The sequence below is a fragment of the Mchenga conophoros genome, linkage group LG9 (assembly GCF_057382185.1).
Source record: "Mchenga conophoros isolate Kocher_MC1m ecotype Shallow Benthic linkage group LG9, M_conophoros_male_GT1.1, whole genome shotgun sequence".
NCBI lineage: Eukaryota > Metazoa > Chordata > Actinopteri > Cichliformes > Cichlidae > Mchenga > Mchenga conophoros.
Window position 1 is genome coordinate 18489339 of NC_140534.1, and position 19905 is coordinate 18509243.

Sequence of the window (19905 nt, forward strand, 5' to 3'; positions counted from 1 at the left end):
ACTCAGTCTGCAAAACTGTAATTGACATGGGATGCGACAGCTTTCTCCCCAGTGAGTGGAAAAAGCAACATTACTGTTGCCTCCTGTGGAACTCTGTGCCCTTGTCCCTGACCTTTTAGACCTTCTTTGCAACCTTGATGACTTTAAACAGAGTGACAGCCTCGAGTAACCTCACCACTCTTAGACTGAAAATGAAAGGAAGTTCAAACCATTGGCTTGCTTTATGTGTAACAGTCTTACTAATATGGTTAAATTTAATACTTTGGAACTGGTGAAACAGACAGGAAATTTCACCGTGGGTTGTCTTTTCGAGGAGATTCTGTATAACTACCATTAGGACTTTAAAAGGAGCTTTCTTAATGTAACCCTCAGCTTATGAGATGTATTAAACAGTTGCCAAAGTTTGATGTGATGCGAAATAATTTTGATAAAATTTAATAGTCATACACTTTAAATGGTGGCTGCACCATTTAATATATTTTTGTCTTTCTAAAAGGGGGAACAAGTCTGCACACTATTTCAATTCAATTCATTTATTTGTCTCCAATTCTTTAGCAAAAAATTGAGCTAATGTTTTAAGAATTAAACTATTAAATTAAAGCATTTAGGTCAGAACACAAAGCCTAAGCTTTTGGCTGACCTTATTTTTTGCGAGTTTATCCATCTCTGCTTAAACCTGTTTAAACCATCTTTAATCTATGTTTAATTTAAGCATCCACCAATGCAATTAGAGCAAATAATTTAAATCTAATACCTCCCCTTGAAGTTGACCCCTTTAAGTTGGAATTTTTGTAATAATTTATATTACCAAAATAGGACTAAATGTGAGGTCAGAATATTCAATAGCACTGAGTATTTCTCGATTTTAAATGTTTCACATCATCAAACAAAGTTTGATGTTAGACAATGGTGACCCGAGTAAATGCAAAATGCAGTTAAATGAGCAACAGAATAACATCTACAGAACTGCAGGCATTAGCTGCCTTGGTTAAGGTCAGAGTTCATGATTCAACAATAAGAAAGAGATCCAAGGTGAAAGCCACCGTTAACCAAGATGAACAGAAAGACTCACAGAAAATATCCTGTGGACTGATGAGAAAAAGTCTAATCTGTTACAGAAATTAAGCCTTCCAAAAAAATCTAACTAACAGCATTTCATAAAAAGAAAATCATACCAAACATGGTGGTGGTAGTGTGATAGTCTGGGGCTGGATAATGTCTGGTTTATGTCCTGAGGCTCGATGGTGCTTGGGTTCGGCAGCAGGACAAAAAAACAAAATGAAAGTTTTGGGGTACATTAGTCAAAAAACTCATTGTCAGTTAATTCAAATTCCTTGATTGCAGTTCTTGTTGCCAAGGGTAGCAGAGCCAGTCATTAGGGTTAAGGGGCAATTACTTTTCCACACAGCACCAGGTAGGTTTGGATGGCTTTTTTCCCCCTTAATAAATGAAATCATCATTTTAAAACTTTATTTTGGATTTACCTAGGTTATCTTTGTCTAATATAAAATTTTGCTTAATTATCTTAAATATAAAAACTAAGAAGAATGCTTTTTCACAGAGCTGTACATTTTGCCTCTAGACAGTTTTATTTATCTGGTAATCTGACTACTCCACTCCTTTCTGCATCTGTCCCTCTGGTTTACGCAAAGCTTGCTTAATAATACTTTTTTCTATCCCCGTGCTGTCATCTCTTAGGTGATTTTATAAAAATGAAGTTGATGTCCATAAAAACTGATCTATTTGATTAGGAAATGATGAGAACATTGTGCTGCCTAGAGTTGCAGTTTTATGGGCTGGCAAGAACTTTTCATTTCCTCCTTGTGAAGAGTTGCAGACTTAAGATTCAGGATGCAGACTGAACCTTCTGCTCTGCATACAACTGTACACATTTAATCTCATTCATCCTTCAGCTCCTTCAGTATATTGGACAGTAAGGTCTGGACTTTCCTTCCATTCAGGAATTACGGATGCATAGACTGCTTGTTGAATTGCTTTTGCCTGGGACAAATGACCAGAAGGGCTGAATTGCAATTTTGCCCTTTGTGCCACAGTACAAACACTTTTTACTTTGAGACTAGTTCAAACTAATATATATTCATAACATTAGACAATATTTATTTACAGAGAAGATCCAGATGTACTCTTCTTTCAACCAGATGAGGTCTGTAGGACATGCTTTAAATCTCTCAGGCATGAAATATGGCAAATGTTTGTTCAGCTTAGTACTGATGAGATTTTGATTCCTGCAGAAACTCATCAGGGAAAGTCTTGAGCTTCTGTCCACTGCTGTGTACAGGAGCCTTTGACGCCCATGTTTTACTTATCATTCTACTTAACATCTATAACTTAGTTCAGATTCATCATTTCCAAAGAAAAGCTAGAGATGCTCACACATTCTGCTTGTATGCAAACTCCAACCGTCAACCCAGCAATGTGATGGAACATGTCCTTGATCGTGTGACACTTTGTGCGCTATGTCTGACCTGATGCTGTCACATGTCCAAACATATCTTAGTTTTTCTAGCACACTCTGCCTTAAAAATGTGCTTCAGGGGGTAAAGGCTTGAAATAATCTTCAAACATCCTCCACGTCCAGCTGACACAGCAGCTGTCACATGGATTGAGAGGCTACAGTTTGCTGAGAGTAATGTGGAAGACGTGATTTTGTTCTCCAAATGTTCATTTTTTTACTTGAAATTTCAACAGTTGACACATAATGGAAACAAGCACAAGTGCCTAAACACAAGTGCATGTTTGTTGTCTGTAATACAAACCAGTGCGTGCCAAGTGCATGTTTAAACCTGGAAGTAGTTGACATGTTGGATGACGTCCATGTTTAAATTAATTACATGCCACAAGAGACCAGTATTTAATGTTTGTCCATTTAACATTTAACAGCACAGACAATGCTTCAGTTCTGATTTAATCCCAGTGACTAAAGCGTTCACCGGCATTAACTGATAACGTCATAAACTCACTAACACAAGAAAGCCATACCTGTGTTTTTTTTTAAAGGTTTCATCAACAAAATAAGTATAAATCTAGATACTGAGAAGAATATGAACACTTAATTATTCATTAGATTAAATAAAATTCTTACTGATCTCCAAGCACTCTCAGTCTGAGGACGTCTTCTTTCTTTTCTTGTGAGTTTGTAAACCCACCTTGAAAATTCAGTTTGATGAAAATTAAATGGGGAAAAAAGACAAAAGTAACTTTTTATGATGTTTTCTCCTTTTTCTTTTCTTACCTGAGTAAAATCGCATCTTCTTTTATGTATGATAGAAATTATTTATTTATGATTTCCAGTGTATTAAATCATACAGATTAGTCTCTGTTGTTGCTAAAAGAATATTGCTTTTACTGCTCTAGGCCTCTGTGGGTCCCGCCAATTGATTGAATTATTTGATGTTCATCGTGCTGCTGTCTGCATTTATGGTCTTAGGTTATTGTGCATCAGGTGTTTTGGTTTTTGAAAACTAATGTTTGCATTCTGGTTTAAGGTGTGTTTTTACACAAGTCAGCTCTGAGTTGTGCTTTTGGAGGGGAGGTATGGCAGCTTTATAACTGGTCAGGGGGGCACAGACATAGGGAATAATAAAGCAGAGATTAATGCCACTGTTGGGGGAGAAAAGTCTACAAGCTGCTGAAATTGCAGCACCACTGTTTTTTTGTCTGTTTTTTTTTTTTTGGCATCATGACAGTAGATCAGTAAAGTGTCTTTTCCTCTTTGTCAGGTCCGCAGCGTGAGTTCAGTGGTGACCCGTCGCAGAGAACAGCGGGTGCTGGTGATGGTTGTCACAATGGTGGTATGCTACCTGGTCTGCTGGCTGCCCTATGGTGTGGCAGCTCTGCTTGCAACCTTCGGCCCGCATGATCTTTTGACACCAGAGGCGACCATCATGCCGTCACTGCTGGCCAAATTGTCCACTGTCATCAATCCCTTTATCTACATATTCATGAACAAACAGGTGGGTTAGTGCTCTTTATTTGTCTTAATGACTTTTTTGCAAACATCACTCTCTCTCAACATCTCTTCAGTTTTATTCTAAAACATGCTTACAGTAGAAAAGGCAGCATCTCTTTTATAACTGTAGATCCATCATAATTCATTTAAGGTTGTCTACATCTTGTTTGGATTAGTTAGTGTTGGAGATATAAGCATACAGTTTATGGTACCTAATTTATGCAGACATAAACGCGGGTAACTACCCAAATGGATGTTGTGTGGCCCTTCCTTCCTACCTATAATTAAACCAAACCGAAAGCAGTTTTTCTGTGACAAAATGAAAAATTAAACATTTGACCCTTTTACAGAGACTCTTTTCACACCTGGAAGCTATATCTAAACTAAATTGTGATTTCACAGCTCTGATTGATGGCACAAATGGTTTAACTGAGTCTACTCTAAGCTCAAAATGACACCTTTTCAATGTTTGCTTGGTTCAACCAACAGCGCAAATTTCTAGATTTATCAAAATTACTGAAAGGCAGACGAGATCGTTTACATTACATTACATTTAAAAGCTGGAACCATAAAATTTAGGTGTTTTCAAAACCAAGAAAGGGGCAAAAATTTTTCTCACAGCACTGGCTTAATGTCATTTACACAGAGTAAAAGAGATGTATACATTTAACATTTAGAGGGTAATAAATTGAGTAAGAACCTTTTTAAACAGTGAGATTGAGTCTTCTTCTAGTCTGTCACATGGTTTGCAAGTTTAATCTGATATAATACTTGATGATGTAATTAACTCCACTCACAATGTCCCTGAGGAGCTTCCCTTAGGTCATTCCAGAAGCAACGTTGGTGAGTAGTAGGGGAAAACATTATCACTAATGGCCAGCCGGTTCCAGAGACAGCTGCACCCTCAAACTCCAACCAGCTGACTTGCATTCACTTAACAATGCACATATACTACCACAATCTGAGGATTTGCAGACATTTTCAATGCATGAGCACTACGCGGCATGAGAACAAGAACAGAGAGGTGCTTTGTTTGACAGGGACAACTTTAAAAATCAATGATATCTTAGAAAGAAACACACAGTGCAAACATAATAAAAGGCATGTAAAGGACACTACATCCTTCTGACCTTCTCCAAAGATCATACCATTGTTATTCTGAGGCTATTGGTAAATTTATGGGTTTTCATAAAATATGGATGACAATTGGAGGGTGGATGTTTTTTATTGAGATAGCTTAAAGAATGCTTAAAACAGAGAGTTCAGCTTGTCTTGATGGCTGACTGGGTGTAGTTATTAAGACTGGTTCAACTTCATATTGCAGTTGCTCACTGCTGGTTGTTTAAGGTTTACTGCACTGTTAATGCTTCTTTGCAACTTTTCTAGGAGTGCAGTCAATTGTCATTTTGGTTTTTTTGTTGCACAGTTCTCAAGGACATTCATTTTCTCAGTTTTGCGTTCTACATGCCGACCATCAAGGCAGCGTCATCTTTGTTTGCATCTTCCACTGACATTCAAAGAAACTCATCTTTGAACTGCCATATGCAGGCTTTAGAATTGTGGCTTTATATGAGCAAAACATCACTCGCTCCATCTTCAAGGCAAAATAATCTATTATCTTTTTATCTCTCCTTGATATTTTTTTTTTTAGCTAAACAAAAATATTACATAGCAGCTGATTGTTCAGTGGATTTGCTGATTTAACCGAGCGTTGCCAGAAGCCATTTGTATCAGCTCTGACTCCAATTAAATCCATAAACTTCTCAACCAGAGGCAACAATAAAAGTTAAATATTTTCTTGTTAATAATCTGAATATCAGCCACTGTCCCTACCAAAGGCTCATAATGATCTGTTAGAGAACAAAACAGTGCTGTATTTAAATTGGACAAAATGTTCTTACACCTCATTTTTGCTCTTATTTGTGAACAGAGCGGACGCCACTGGGAGGCCTCTCTGTTGTGCTGTTCTTTAGAAAAATCACTTTTTGGGAGTCGCCTGTTTGTTGCCTCTCCAGTGCACCCGTTTTCACTTTCGTTAGTACCAAAGCAGGTGAAATGCAGTGATTTACAGTGATGTATGCTTGCAAACAGTAAGGACTGATGCTCTGTCCATTAATATGCTGCTTGGAAAAAAAAATGAGAACATTCAATTGTCAGAGTATCAAAAGGTTTCTATGCAAAAATCCAGTGACTAAAGAAATATAGGATTTACACTTGTGGAGAAAGCAAGCAGACGTCCTCTCACCCTCTGCTGTCTCTTTCTTTACATATTCAGCTAGAACACACATGAAGACGCAGCGCAGACAAAGACAGAGCTGACATTACTCTAACGGTGTCAAAGTCATAAAACACCCCCACCTCGCCCCGCTGTTCAGTTGTGATACACATCAGTGACATTTACGGACGATGGAAAATCTAGTTGATGTTACTGCTGTTCCTAAATGACAGCAGATCAAACTTCAAGGTGCTTTTTAGCAATTTCACTGTAGATAAATCTTTAAAGCAGTCATTAGCAGATTAATTTAATGACTGCAAACAAATCAGATCAGCACACAGAGGATGGCTTTACGCAATTATTTTTATTACAGTGAGAAAAAAACGATGGTTTCTATGGTTTCTCCTGTTATGTCAGTAAACCTTAAAACCTTATCACAGTTGTCAAAAGTTCATCTAAACAATGATACTGGGTAAAATCTACTTTCTTTTTTCTTTTTTACCTCTACAAGTCATTAGAAAGATTCCTTTGAGCTTCTGCCCCATGCAGACATGATTGCATCGCATAATTTCTGCAGATTTATCCACTGCATTCATATTCATACTGGAAGTCAAGAGCAAGCAAGTTTTTGCCCTTCTTGTTCTTCAGGGGAGGTTCGTGTCCTTTCTGAGTTCATCTTAGGACACCTGAATTGTAGATTGACAGGTGTACCATTCCAGTCAGACTTCTCTCCTGACGACCTCTCCTGAGGAGGTCATGTCAGGTGGATGCTGGGCATTTGACATCTAAAGCAAGAGTCCACCTGGGACTCATCTTCCTGCCTTACTGAGTAAGGGAAAAACATAAGTGATGCGGTGATCAGTACTCTTGCCTCAGCACTTGGTTCAGATCTGCGAACTTGTCGGGGGGTGGGAGGGGTGTCTTTCTGTGTAGAGTTTCCTGTAGAAGTTTCCCCAAGCGCTCCAGCCTTCTCCTAGAGTACTACGACATGCTTGTTAGGTTTATTGGGATTCTAAATTAGAGCCCGACCAATGTGGGAGTTTTTAGACTGATACTAGACAATATCGAGTATTTTTTTTATATTTATTTGCTTTCAGACACACAAAACATATTTCCCAAACATTTGTTATGTATAGTTATTTACTCATCCTCACAAAACTGATGACAATGAAGCTTAAAAATAATCTTGTTTATAATTCTCAGAGCAAGTTATGAATTAGTCTTTTACGCCCTGCAACAACCAGCCCATCTGAGCAGAGTGTCCTTTAGTGGACAAACTATGCAGTGTCAAAACTCAAAACATGCGTGAAAGGTGTTTCTGCTCCCTCCGCTTTACTTATTGAAGTTTCATTCATCAGCTGGTATAAATATTGACACATGACTGATATATCAGTATGGCTCTGGTCTAATTTGGCTGTACGTGTACATGTGGGTGTAAGTGGCTGTCCATCACTCTGCATTAGCCCAGCCACTAGTGACTTGTAAGTATGCACCTGGTCTCTTACCCTAGGACAGTGTTGTGGCCATTTTTGTTGAATTTTTATGAAACATAATTTGTATCCATTTTTGATTTTTCTTTAATACAATAAGAATATCATAGTTTGCTTTGTCAGTCTGTAATTAATTTTACTTTTGGGAAAGTTTTGGAAAAGTGGTTAGTTTGGTAACTTTTGGACCCTCCCATTAATTAAGGGATTAAGAGCACACTAGGGGGTGTGGTGGAAATGTTTTTTTTTTTGTTTGTTTAACAAATGTCAGTTGGGACGAGGGTTTAAAATGATTTGTTGACCACTTTTTGAAATATAATCAAATTAACTTTCGTTTATGTTTAAGTTGTAAGACATTATTGGGTTGATTTTTTTCTTTGTATTTTACCATGAAATAAACGCCATATATTTTCAAAGAAGTCAGAAGTGTGTTCTGAAACAAACCACCTGTTGCCACCCACGGCCTTTTCGTGGACTATTTTTCTGTTTTGGAACTTAAGAGGCAGCGACAGACAGCCTGGATAGGCTCCAGCCTCCCTGTAACTCAAAAAAAAGAAAAAAAGTTTATTTATACAGTGGGGTGTGAGAATGACAAAACAAAACAAATGGATGTACAAACAAATGGAGAGAGACTTAACTGAAACATTGGCTGTTCCCACCTTTCAGGTGCACTCATTTCCCCATTTTAATCATTTTTACTACCTGGATTGTTTCCCAAGAAAAATGGCATATAGTAGGAAGAATGGATACAAGCGTTTACAACACCTGATGTTATATATATCTTTATGCCCGTGGCTTTGACAAAATCTCAGCATACATCTTGGGAGTGAGAACTGTCTGGGTGACTAGAGAAGCCTGTTATTTTAGCCAAACTGGATTTTTCCATAGTGGGAATAGGTTAATTGATTAATCCAAATTGCTCATAGGTGTGAATGCAGGAGTGAATGTGAGTGCGAATGGTTGTCTGTCCCTGTGTGTTAGCCCTGCGACAGACTGGCGACCTGTCCAGGGTGTACCCTGCCTCTCGCCCTATGACAGCTGGGATAGGCTCCAGCGACCCCCACGACCCTGAAAAGGATAAACGGAATGGATGGATGGATTTTTCCTTTGTAATATGGTGCATTATTATGCTGCAGCAAGCCAGCATAATAATGCTGTGTATAATCAGCAGTGACATTCACATTGTGGTATTCAAATCACTGGTGTTAAAGGGCACAAATTCTGCCAAGAAAACTTTCCTCACACCTTCACAGCAACACCAGGAAGAGTGCAAACTGCTGACACAAAGCCAGTTGTGTCTTTGGATTCACGCTGTTCTTGCCAATTTCTTTCCAAGAGTGGAACCTTCTAATAAAGTGCTGAGCAGGAGGAGTGATGACAGTCCTAACAACCACTCAGTAGTTTCTCACAGTAATTTAAATTTTAAAACATATTTTTCTCCTTTTTTACTCAAAAAACAAGCTCAGAAAAACAGCCAAATTACATCAAAATCAACGTAACGTATCTCATCCATTTGTATTCTTGCAAAATTTTCTTTCCGTCATATCCTGTCATCTGTGATATATGCATTTTTAAATTCAGCTATCGTTTGATGTTTTCCGATGGTACTTTGTATAGTGACGCAAGGCGTTTTTTTTAAATGTGTTAATCTGTCACGGCAGGATGGTTTTTGACAGGATTCAGATGCCCCGTGTTACATTTTCATGAGCGGTGACCTCCAGAGCTCAACAAAATTATTTCTTTTTAATACCTTGTGACATCTCGATGAATCATAAGAAAAAATGAGGGGAATATGAGGTATTCAAACGTGTTGATTGGGTGGAGGAAAAAGCTAAACTTGACCGGGAAAAAGGAAATAATATGCAAGGTTAGATTAAGGATGAAAGAGTAAAAGAAGGCAGGTAAAAAAAATTACAGAAGGAAATGGAAAATGACACAGGAAAAGGGGAAAACAGAAAAAAATCCAAGGTGAGGAAGGGAGGACAGGAGAAATAACTGTAATGAGGAAGCTGGACGTAAAGGCTGGAGGATGGATGTTAAAAGAGGGGAGGAAAATGAAGAAACTTTTTTCAAGAAAGAAGGAATGAAATGAAAATTTGTTAGACTGGCAGTGAAGAAGAAATGTCAGAAATATAGTAGAAGTTGGAAAAGTATACAAGACATTAAGATGAAGGAAAGGTGGGAAAGAGAAAGGTGATGGGCAGGAGGAGTAAAGGATGAAGTTCTTTTTAATCTTGCAAAGGTAGCGTGGCTTTGATTTTGATTAGCATGTTACTATCAGGGAGCGACACAGTGCCGTGGTGACCTTTTCCTTTTTTCCTCTCTCTCATACGTTCACGCAAACAGTCTTTTATCTGCCTCTGTCTGTTTTTATCTGCTGCCTCTGCCTGTCGTTCAGGTGCTGAAGTTGTCACTTTTGAGCTCGTGAGACATTTAAACCGTCTTTGATGGCTGACATATTACGACGGTAAAGTTTTTAGGGTTTGTATGTGACGATTAAGCAACTAACTGAACTTTCAGGACTTCGGATAAGCTCTCGGGAGGCCATGTGGGAGGCCGCACTGTGTGGCGCTTTCAGTCTTCAGTTCCTCCCAGCCCATAACTATGGCAGCAATGTGTTGAGGCGAGTTGAAGACTTTAAGCGCTGTGCAGATTCACGACCCGGACCTCAGCTGCTACTTTTTCCAGCCCAGTTTATACAGACAATGTAATGAGCATCTTATTTACTTTTTACATGTTGGCTGTTTAACACTATCTTTTATATTTCTGTTACATTTCATCTAAGCAAGTGCATATTTCCTACCCGCTGTATGTTTTTTTTTTCAATATTTCAACTAAATATTGAAAGTAAGTACAATGTATAGGAATTTAGACTTGAATACTTATATTCTATTCTTCCTTATAATTCAAATTCATCATGTGTAAGAAAAATGCTTTTTACTCCAGTGCCAAATGCCATAAAATGAGGAATTATGATGTTTTAATGTAATTGACGCCCCTAGTTGAACTACAAATGTGGAGCCCAAAGCCAGTTCCATCCCAAAGAGACCAGCTGCTTGGTAGCTTGTTTATTTTGGAGAGGATGGTGTATGTTTGGACTCTCCCCTGAATTCTCCACCAAGATATTTTGTGCTGCAAAACACTGTGGACTGAGTGGCTCGTGACTCATGAACAATTTGACCTTACAGGATTACTGAGAATGTTGAATGAATCATCATCAGGTTTTTTTTTTATAAAGATCTGTTATATCCGTAGAGTGATGTATTAAGCTATCGTCATTGGCAACCATCTTGATTTTGAAGCTCTCAATATTTCAGCCTTCACCACCTTAAATAAATAAATAAATACATTTTTATTTATATAGCACCTTTCAAGACAGAATCACAAAGTGCTGCACATTACAAGTCATAAAAAGAGAAAATAAAACAGGCAAAAAATTAACCAAAAGTAGTTTTAAAAAGGTGAGTTTTGAGTTGTTTTTTTTTTAAAACAGCTACTGAGTCCGCAGTTCTTAATGTTTGGGGGAGAGAGTTCCACAGTCTCGGGGCCACAGTGGCAAAAGCTCTGTCACCTCTAGTCCTCCTCTTAGTATTTTTTAAAGCAAGTAAGCCCTGATCAGATGACCTCAAAGACCTGCTAGGGACATAGGGCTGTAGCAGATCAAAGATGTAGGCAGGTGCCAGTCCGTGCACAGCTCTGTAGGTCAAGACCAGGATCTTAAAATTGACTCTAAATTTAACAGGAAGCCAGTGTAACTGAGATAACAACGGTGTCACATGTGAGTACTTGGAGGATTTTGTCAAAAGTCTAGCTGCAGCGTTTTGCACAACCTGCAGACGATCCAGAGAACCTTTGCTTAGACACATAAACAGCGAATTACAATAATCCAAGCGTGACGAAATAAATGCATGTATAGCAATCTCCAATTCAGAGCGAGATAAAATCTATTAGTCACAAGCGATGGTCACTAGCTATTTATCAGTCACAAGACAGACAAACCTGCCTCGAGGATTTCTCTTAAGACATTCCATGTGTAACGTGATGTTTCATTATGTGTTTGAAATTCTTTTTATTGGCTGTTACATTGTGGTTACTTCTCATGCCCTGAAATCAAACATTTCCAAAAAAGCCTCATCTTTATTAGCTACAATATTCAGTTGATTACACATTAAAGCAGCGGTATATTTAACCAATTTCTTTTTTAAAACTTAACAGACATGATTTTGGCTTGATTTGATGCTAAAAGCACATGTGCTTTCAGTTAAGAAGAAATCTTAATATTGCTGATTTAGAGTTGCCACACTGTGGTTAGTTAATTGTGTCAAGCGCATAAAAGTACTCAGCCCACAATTATAATAAGAAAAAAAACCCACTTCTTACATTACAAACAAAGAGCTTTACTGTCTTCTGTTGTAGGCTCACCAAAACAAAAGCAGCCCCACCCATATGGAAAAGAGATATATAAATCTTATAAAGTTTGTATCTGTCTTGTGTGAAACTTATATGAAAAGCATACAAGAGTGAAAACAGATATAAGATCCCCTGAAAAATTATATAAATGAAACTTGTATGTTTTACTAAAATAATATATGAAAGTAATGAGAAAGTGGCCACTTTCATGAGTAAATCATATAAGCCTTATATTCACTATATGAAGTAGGCCACATCTTATGCAAGTCTTTTATAAGGTTTTACTATTTCTTTTCCATATGGGCACGCTCTTCTTATAATCGTCTTTCCAGGCGAACACATCAAAAATTCAATATTTATCCACCTTACCACACTCTAAACTTATCATATAATGGACAAAAATACAGTGGACTTCAGTCTTATTTCAGTTACATTAGAAACAATCTTCAGGGAGCTTCCTTTGTTCTATAGCTAACGATGATGTAACTGAATATAACTTTGCACACAGCTCTTTGATTTTTTTTAACAAATTCAGGCTGGAGGCTGTTACATATTTTTTATCTGACATTATGTACTTAATTTACTTTAATAGGCCATCTGTGTTTGTACTTCAGAAACCATTTGCAAGGTTCACGAGGGAACTAAGACACTGGGAAACTAGGAACTTTAAACTAGGAGTGAGGATAACTAGGAATATGGAGGAGACACAACAAAGAGCAAAGGAAAGCACAGGGAGCAACGAGGATGAGGGAAACACAGCTGGGACTAATTAAACATAAAGAGACAAAGGAAGCAAAGCAGAATACACCACACACACAGGACAGGGACTATCAAAATAAAGCAGGAAACAGGAGACAGACATGGAGACGCGGACTTGACAAGGAGACACGACTGATTGGGGAGACACAGGAGATGAACGAACACAGAAACTACACATAAAGACAGTTCACGGGGGCCGACCGCAGCGCAGAGGTGAAATCATGTAGATATGAAACAACTGGACACATGCAGCACTGATCACTTGTGTCTGTTTCCAGAAGACTGGCCACACAGCTACGTTTTCAGTCTCTCTTTGTGATGCAGTCCATTTCACCAGAGTTACCAAAGCTGAGAGAAATCAAATAAAGAAATCAATATAACCACCATTAGCATGTAAGCAGGCTACCACACAAGCAGGTCTGTTTTTTCCAAGCGTTTTTATTGCTTTTAATATCCACAATGATGTCATAGTTTAGTGGAGACAACAACATTTTGTGAATAGGGCAATCACACAAAAAAAAAAACCTTCCTCCACAGTATACCAAGGTAAATTGGACCTTTTCATGATTTTGTACAACATGCATTTTATTCTTTTTGTGTGCTCACTGCCTGCATCTTGCTGCACTCTGTATGGACGTCTTCATCTTTTAGCGTTGCTTCCTGGCTGAGGAATTGTAAAATAGTATTTCCTATATAGTGAGCTGCAAAATGTTTAACATTAGCTGCCAATGTCGTGTGTTGGAGGTATTTTCTTTTTCTTTTGTAGAACTATTCACTGAGCAATAAAACAATGTAAAAACACCTACAGATAAAATGTATGACTGGCCAACTGTACATAAATAATTAAAAGTACTTATTCAGCAGAAAATCGTCCCTTTTAAGTGTTTCAATGTATGGATTAGTATTACTAATGCCAGTTTTTACTAATGTTTTCTGGTGTGCTGTGAGGGCTACATATCTCTTCAGGAAAAAGTAGCATAGTGTTTGGAGTATTTAAAGTTTTGGAGTTATAGGGTTTGTTTGCATTTTTACTTCATTATTTGAAACTCTGGCCACATTAATACGAGCATCAGAGGTTTTAACTGTATACATGACTGAAATAAGTTAATAAATAAGTTCCTCTTGGAATCATAAATGTGGGCTCTATTCTTGTGAACACCTTTCCAGCACAGCACAAACTCTAGAGGTTTAATAGATTTTCCAGTTTGTCTTGAAATAATAAAACGACTGTCTATTTATTTACCTTTTGCAAACTCCTATTTGCTGTATACCACCAGAACTTCTGCACAATAGAAATGATGATATTGAGCATGTTTATTAACACTGCCAGGTGTTATTTCATACGTCTGAAAAATAAAGTAAATCCCTTGAATGAGCCTGGCTTTTGTTTTCAACACTGCACTGCAAAGAATAGCTGCAGACGCCCATCGAAGATGAAAAACACACCACCAACTGTGAAACCCTCACATCATCGCTCCCACCCACCAACCCCAGTCTCTTGCATTAAAGACCACACTTCACATCAAGGTGGTATCACATGTTCATTTGTGTTAATCACTCCCACAGGTTTGGAGTGGCAGGTGAGGATTTGGTCACTCATCAGTTCATCATAAGATCCCAGTCTGTGTCTGATCTCAGCTGTAATCCCACCTGACGTCAGCTCGCCCTCCTTCCTCCCCAATTTCTCCTTCCCACTTCTCTCCTTTTCTTTTTTCTCTGCGGTTTTACTTTCAAACCAACATTTTCTTTTTTTTCTCCCCCAGGCACATCTCTCTAGTTGATTAACACACTGGGATTTGAGACGAGCAGATTTAAAGCACACAGCTAATTTTGAAAGCTGCATAATTTCCTCAGGGTAACAGAAATTAATTGGCTCATATGAGGAATTATCAGCCAATTGCTCAAGTGTCTTAGTTAAAAAGCACTACAAACTGGTCTCATTTGTCATATCAATAAGTGGGTGTCTACATTTTCAAAGGGTGCTAACATGCTGGAGGAAACTGCATGCCGAGGTGTCGTGTTTCATGCAGCACGCTTGTTTGATCTGCAGCACCCTGGGGAAATGTAGTAGACTTTAAGTATACATGTGGAACTGGGGAGTATACTAAGTACACTACGTTTATCCAGGGGATGCCTGCCGGACTCAAAACATGCAGAAGACAAAACTTGAAAGTGTGTAATTGCAAACCTCCTCTTATTTTTCAATGACTTCACTATGATTATCATTAAATGGTATTTCTGTCTGTGCAACATCCAGTTAGTTCTGATCTCTTGGTCATTTCGTTGCTGTCTCTTATTCCTTACATTAATACACTTCTGTTAACAAATATCTGAAATATACCAAAGTTATGAACACTGGAGAGAAACATCTATTCTTATCAGTATTTTCAGTGTTTGCTGTTATTGCCGAATGATTACTATTACTTTTTTTCTCCATTGTTTTCCAGTCTTTCTGCTGTGCTGTCTGTTTCACTTTTTATACTCAGTGCAAACCTCAGTTAAATACTATTACTACTACTAGTAAGTACAGGATTTACAGTATTGTGCAAAACTTGTCCATCCTTTTTGAATCTCTTTTCCTAGTTTTTCTTTGGATGTTGTCTGATTTTTCACTCATTTTCAGTTCAGGATCTTCAATCACATCTTTATTAGTGATCTGTCTAAAAATTACAAAAGGTAACCGTCAGACAGGCATGAAACAGCACTTTTGATCCAACAAAGGGATTCCCAAAGAGCTTTAGCTGAAAACACGGTATATCACAGAACGGTGTGCTGTGTGTACTGATATCCTAAAGCATTATTTACAGCAAAATAAAAGTATCTGAAAGGCACGTCCTTAAGAAAAAGGGGAAAAAATACAGCAAAGACCTGACTCAGGGCCTGAGAGATACAGCTGCCCTTTGAGTCGATCCATCTGTTGTTTGCTCAACCCTCATCAGAAATGGACTCAGTGGAAGGATGGCTGTCAAAAACGCATTCTTAAGGAAGGGAAACAGTGAGAAAAGGCTGAAGTATGCCAAATTACACACAAACTGGACTGAAGATCAGTGGCATTTGGTCTGATATGTGGTTCAATTCCTCATCAACATCTTGTCCAGAGTCAAGTCAATTATGATTGCAGAAAAGCACCATCCACCATGCAAAACCATGCGGAAAGCATCTGATGTGCAGCAGCATAAAACACACGCAAACGTAACGGAACGCTGTCAGTCACTTCTTGGAGCCCAAACCTGTTTCTACTCATAGTACTATGTCATTACAGCATGCATTAGGATTTTACCCCTGGAAGTCAAATAAGATGGTTATTCTGAACTTCAGTAATCTGTATTCAACACAAAAAAGCAAGCATCAGTGACAGAGGTGACACTGAATTATTTAGTCATGAAAGGGTGAATTGGCATTGAGGTGGGTTGCAAAGCAGTGTGTAGATGTACCACAGTTCTATTCAGTCTAAAGCAGCTTAAGTTATTCCTAAATTTTACTGCAAACTACTGAAACAAGTCTTGTTATGTCTCTTGTGGGAATTATATCATTTTTATATCATGTTTATTCTTCGATATCCTTTTTATTAAGCTTTGAGTAGTGGCATTTGATTAAAACATTTATTCAATATATTACACATATAGTTTCAATCATGTTATTACACATATTGCAAAATGTGCTTAGAAAAAGTTGGCCTTCTTTCTGGTAAGAGGTTACAAGCTTTATCTGGTGAGGTGAAAAGGTGATCAGAGATCTTAATATTCATCAAGTCAAAAGTCACCTGCAGTCACGTTCACCTCTTTTACCTCCTAACCAAACACCCAAATCTACAGATTTCAGCCATTAACAAACTCATTACCACTCTGCGGCTAATCCTGTGTGTGTCTGTGTGTTTTTGTGTAGTTTTACAGGTGTTTCACAGCATTCTTCAGCTGCTCCATCCCTGAGCAGAGCTCCACCTTAAAGACTTTTTCTCGGGTGACTAAGACATTCCGCTCCAACCGCCATGAGAAGGAACCCCAGGTGTTTGCTGCCGCTCCATCCACAGCCTTGCCCACACCCCACTCCATTCATGAGTCCTCGCAGGAAGCCAATCACGTGGCTCAATCTCCAACAAAAAGAGACTGTGTGGTTTCCCAAACTCCTACTGCTGTCAGCCTCAAACCTAAACTGATTCTGGTGGCTCACTATAGGGAATAAAAACAGAGACAACAGGAGGTGACTGCTCAGAGAAACAAGAAGGCGCAAACGAGCGGGAGAACAGGTCTCCAATTAAGAAACAAATCCTCTTAATAGCTGGAAAGAACGATTGCAGTGGGACCGCAGTGGGAGTTTTAAATACAAGCTGGGATGCTTTAATCCCAGAACAGGTTATCATTGCTGTGTGAGGTCGGCAAACAGGGATAGAGGCTCTGTGTACAAATCAGAAGACAGATTTGAAGATTAGGGCTACACAGAGTGCTATGTGTTAAAACCACACACTTCTGCCATTAGGATGTACCCAACATAATCACATCCATTGTACACAAGAGCACAAATGTTGCATTAAAGCTCACTTACCTCTTCCTAAAGTTTACCATTAAGGACCATGTATTTCTTTCACACTGGAAGACGGATAATTCTACCTAATTCTGCAGAAATGGTCAGGGATGTATGGTCAGAACATGACCCACGCAGTGCCAATGTGGAGAGGAAGATTACAAAACAAGAAGCCTGCTGTTTTAGAAAAAGTGGATATTCGCTTTTACTAATTGTTTAATCACGATGAGATGGGGGCTCTGCTTACATAATGGTTGTTTTTGTGGACGGACTCATGCTTGGTTTTAACAACAGTGCATTTGGAATGGATACATCGACAACACTTTGATTTGAGCCCCCATTATTTAGCAGTTACTAGCTGTATATACAGATTTACTAAATGGTTTATAGCACATTGTAATGTGTTTGCAAGTATGTGTCTTTATGTAATTAATTGCGTTTGAAATTAAACCCTTTATTTGCGTGTATTCAGATGTGTATATTTGTGTGTGTGTGTGTGTGTGTGTGTGTGTGTGTGTGTGTGTGTGTGTGTGTGTGTGTGTGTGTGGAATTAGCATGTTTATTAGGCCACTGCTAGTATGTCAGTAATGGGTATGGAAATAAGCACGACTGCACTTTAATGATTCAGATGTCCCAATGGAGAGGAAGATGTGCCGGTAAATCAATTACAAAGAGAAATGAAAAAAACCACAGAGTGCTTAAAAAAGCTAAGCTTTTTGCTTGTATGGATATGTGTGTGGTTTTTTTATGTACGGTAACTAACAGAACCAATTCAGGAACATTTTGCAGAACCACTGAATTGTTTGGTGATGATTACTATCCCTGTTTTTTTTTTTTTTTCATTTTGTTTTGTTTGTGCAAAGGGGGAATCCCAAAAAGTTCATTCTGTTCAACTGGACGTAGTGTTTACATTGGGACAAACGTTTTGTCACTCATCCAAGTGACTTCTTTAGTCCCAGCTGACTGCAGGTTTCCCCAACCTCACAAACAGTACATTTGCATAATAACTGAGACTAGCACACTAAAGGGATTATGGGCTGTGAGGTCAGTTCCTTGATCATTAATATGCAAAGTGTCATGACCATTGATCAGCAACCACTGACCCATTCACAGAGAGTTGGGGAATGTCTGCAATCACAGCATTGTAAGATGGGAAAAGATGTATCCTTAGGCCCCCTCCTCGATTCAGAGATGGTCTTTCCCTTTTCACATAAATGGCCTTCAATGTCCAGGTGTGTACATCCTCATCACTGAAAGAGTGTCCACTTGTCTGTAGGTGTGAATACACTGCCGGCCTGGCGAGTTAGCTATACCGTGTGGTGCCATTTGCTTAGCCAGAGATTGTTTAGGTTCGCTGATGTATAAATCATGGCAATCCTGTGGCACTTAACAACGTACACTATATTACTCTGTGCTGGGGGACCTGATCCTTGGGGTTGACTAATTATTTAAGGTTCCGGGGTGGCTGTAGCTCAGGAGGTGGAGCAGGTCACCTACTGATCGGAACGTTGGTGGTTCTGGCTCCTCTAGTCTGCATGCCAAGTATCCTTGGGCAAGATACTACCTCCGATGCATCCATCGGAGTGTGAATGTGTGTGAATGTCGTTAGAAAAGCACTCGGTTTAGAGTCAGTGCTTGTGAGAATGGGTGTGATTGGGTGAATGTGGCATGTTGTATACAGCGCTTTGAGTACTCTGGGAGAGTAGAAACGCTATATAAGAATCAGTCCATTTTACTATGACTCTCATCATCCACTGGAGTATGCTGGGCATACTCAGGACACTACAACGCCAGCCCCACAGATACAGCGGCCAGGGAAGCAGAAGAACATCATATCAAGAAGGCCCTGAGTAAATGTGATTATCCTAGTTGGACATTTTTGAAATCCAGGTCAATCCAGGAGAGAATAAGGACAACTGCTGCTTAAGCAAAAGCCCTTAGTGATCTGTTGTGTCAGAAGTATCAGAACAGCTGAGATGCATTTCCTATAAACACAGCATCTCCATGGCTTTCAAACCCCAAAACCTGCTGCACCAAAAATTGGTCCACTCCAAGGATCCTGTTCCCCGACACAAACAGAGTAATATAGTGTACGCTGTCAAGTGCCAGGAGGAGTGCCATGATTTATACATCGGGGAAACCAGACAACCTGCGGATAAGTGAAATGCAAAACACAGAAGAGCAAACTCGTCAGACCAAGACTCCTTAGCCTATCTACAGGCCATGAACACTCTTTCAATGACGAGGATGTACACATCCTGGACAGGGAGGAACGCTGGTTTGATCAGGGAGTCGAGGAGGCCATTTATGTGAAAAAGGAAAGGCCATCTCTGAATCGAGGAGGGGACCTAAGGGTACATCTTTCCCCATCTTACAATGCTGTGATTGCAGCCATTCCTGAACTCTGTAAATTGTTACTCGTGGCCCTTTGTCAATTGTCATTAATCAATGGTCTTTGATCAGTGGTTGTTGATCATTTGTGATCAGGAAACTGATATCACGGCCCATTGTTCGTCAGTTGTGCTAGTTTCATTCATAATGCA

The 19905-nt window shown here is 38.9% G+C and overlaps 1 protein-coding gene across 1 annotated transcript in view; it reads left to right on the forward strand.

Moving 5' to 3' along the window:
* tmtopsb (teleost multiple tissue opsin b) overlaps positions 1–18554 on the forward strand; it is a 51847-nt gene extending 33293 nt beyond the window's left edge. Inside the window, exons 3-4 of the mRNA XM_085286751.1 lie at positions 3741–3974; positions 16727–18554. Coding sequence (XP_085142877.1) covers positions 3741–3974; positions 16727–17023 — 531 coding nt within the window. The 3' untranslated portion in view covers positions 17024–18554. The remainder of the gene's footprint in view (positions 1–3740; positions 3975–16726) is intronic.
* The last annotated feature ends 1351 nt before the right edge of the window (positions 18555–19905 follow it).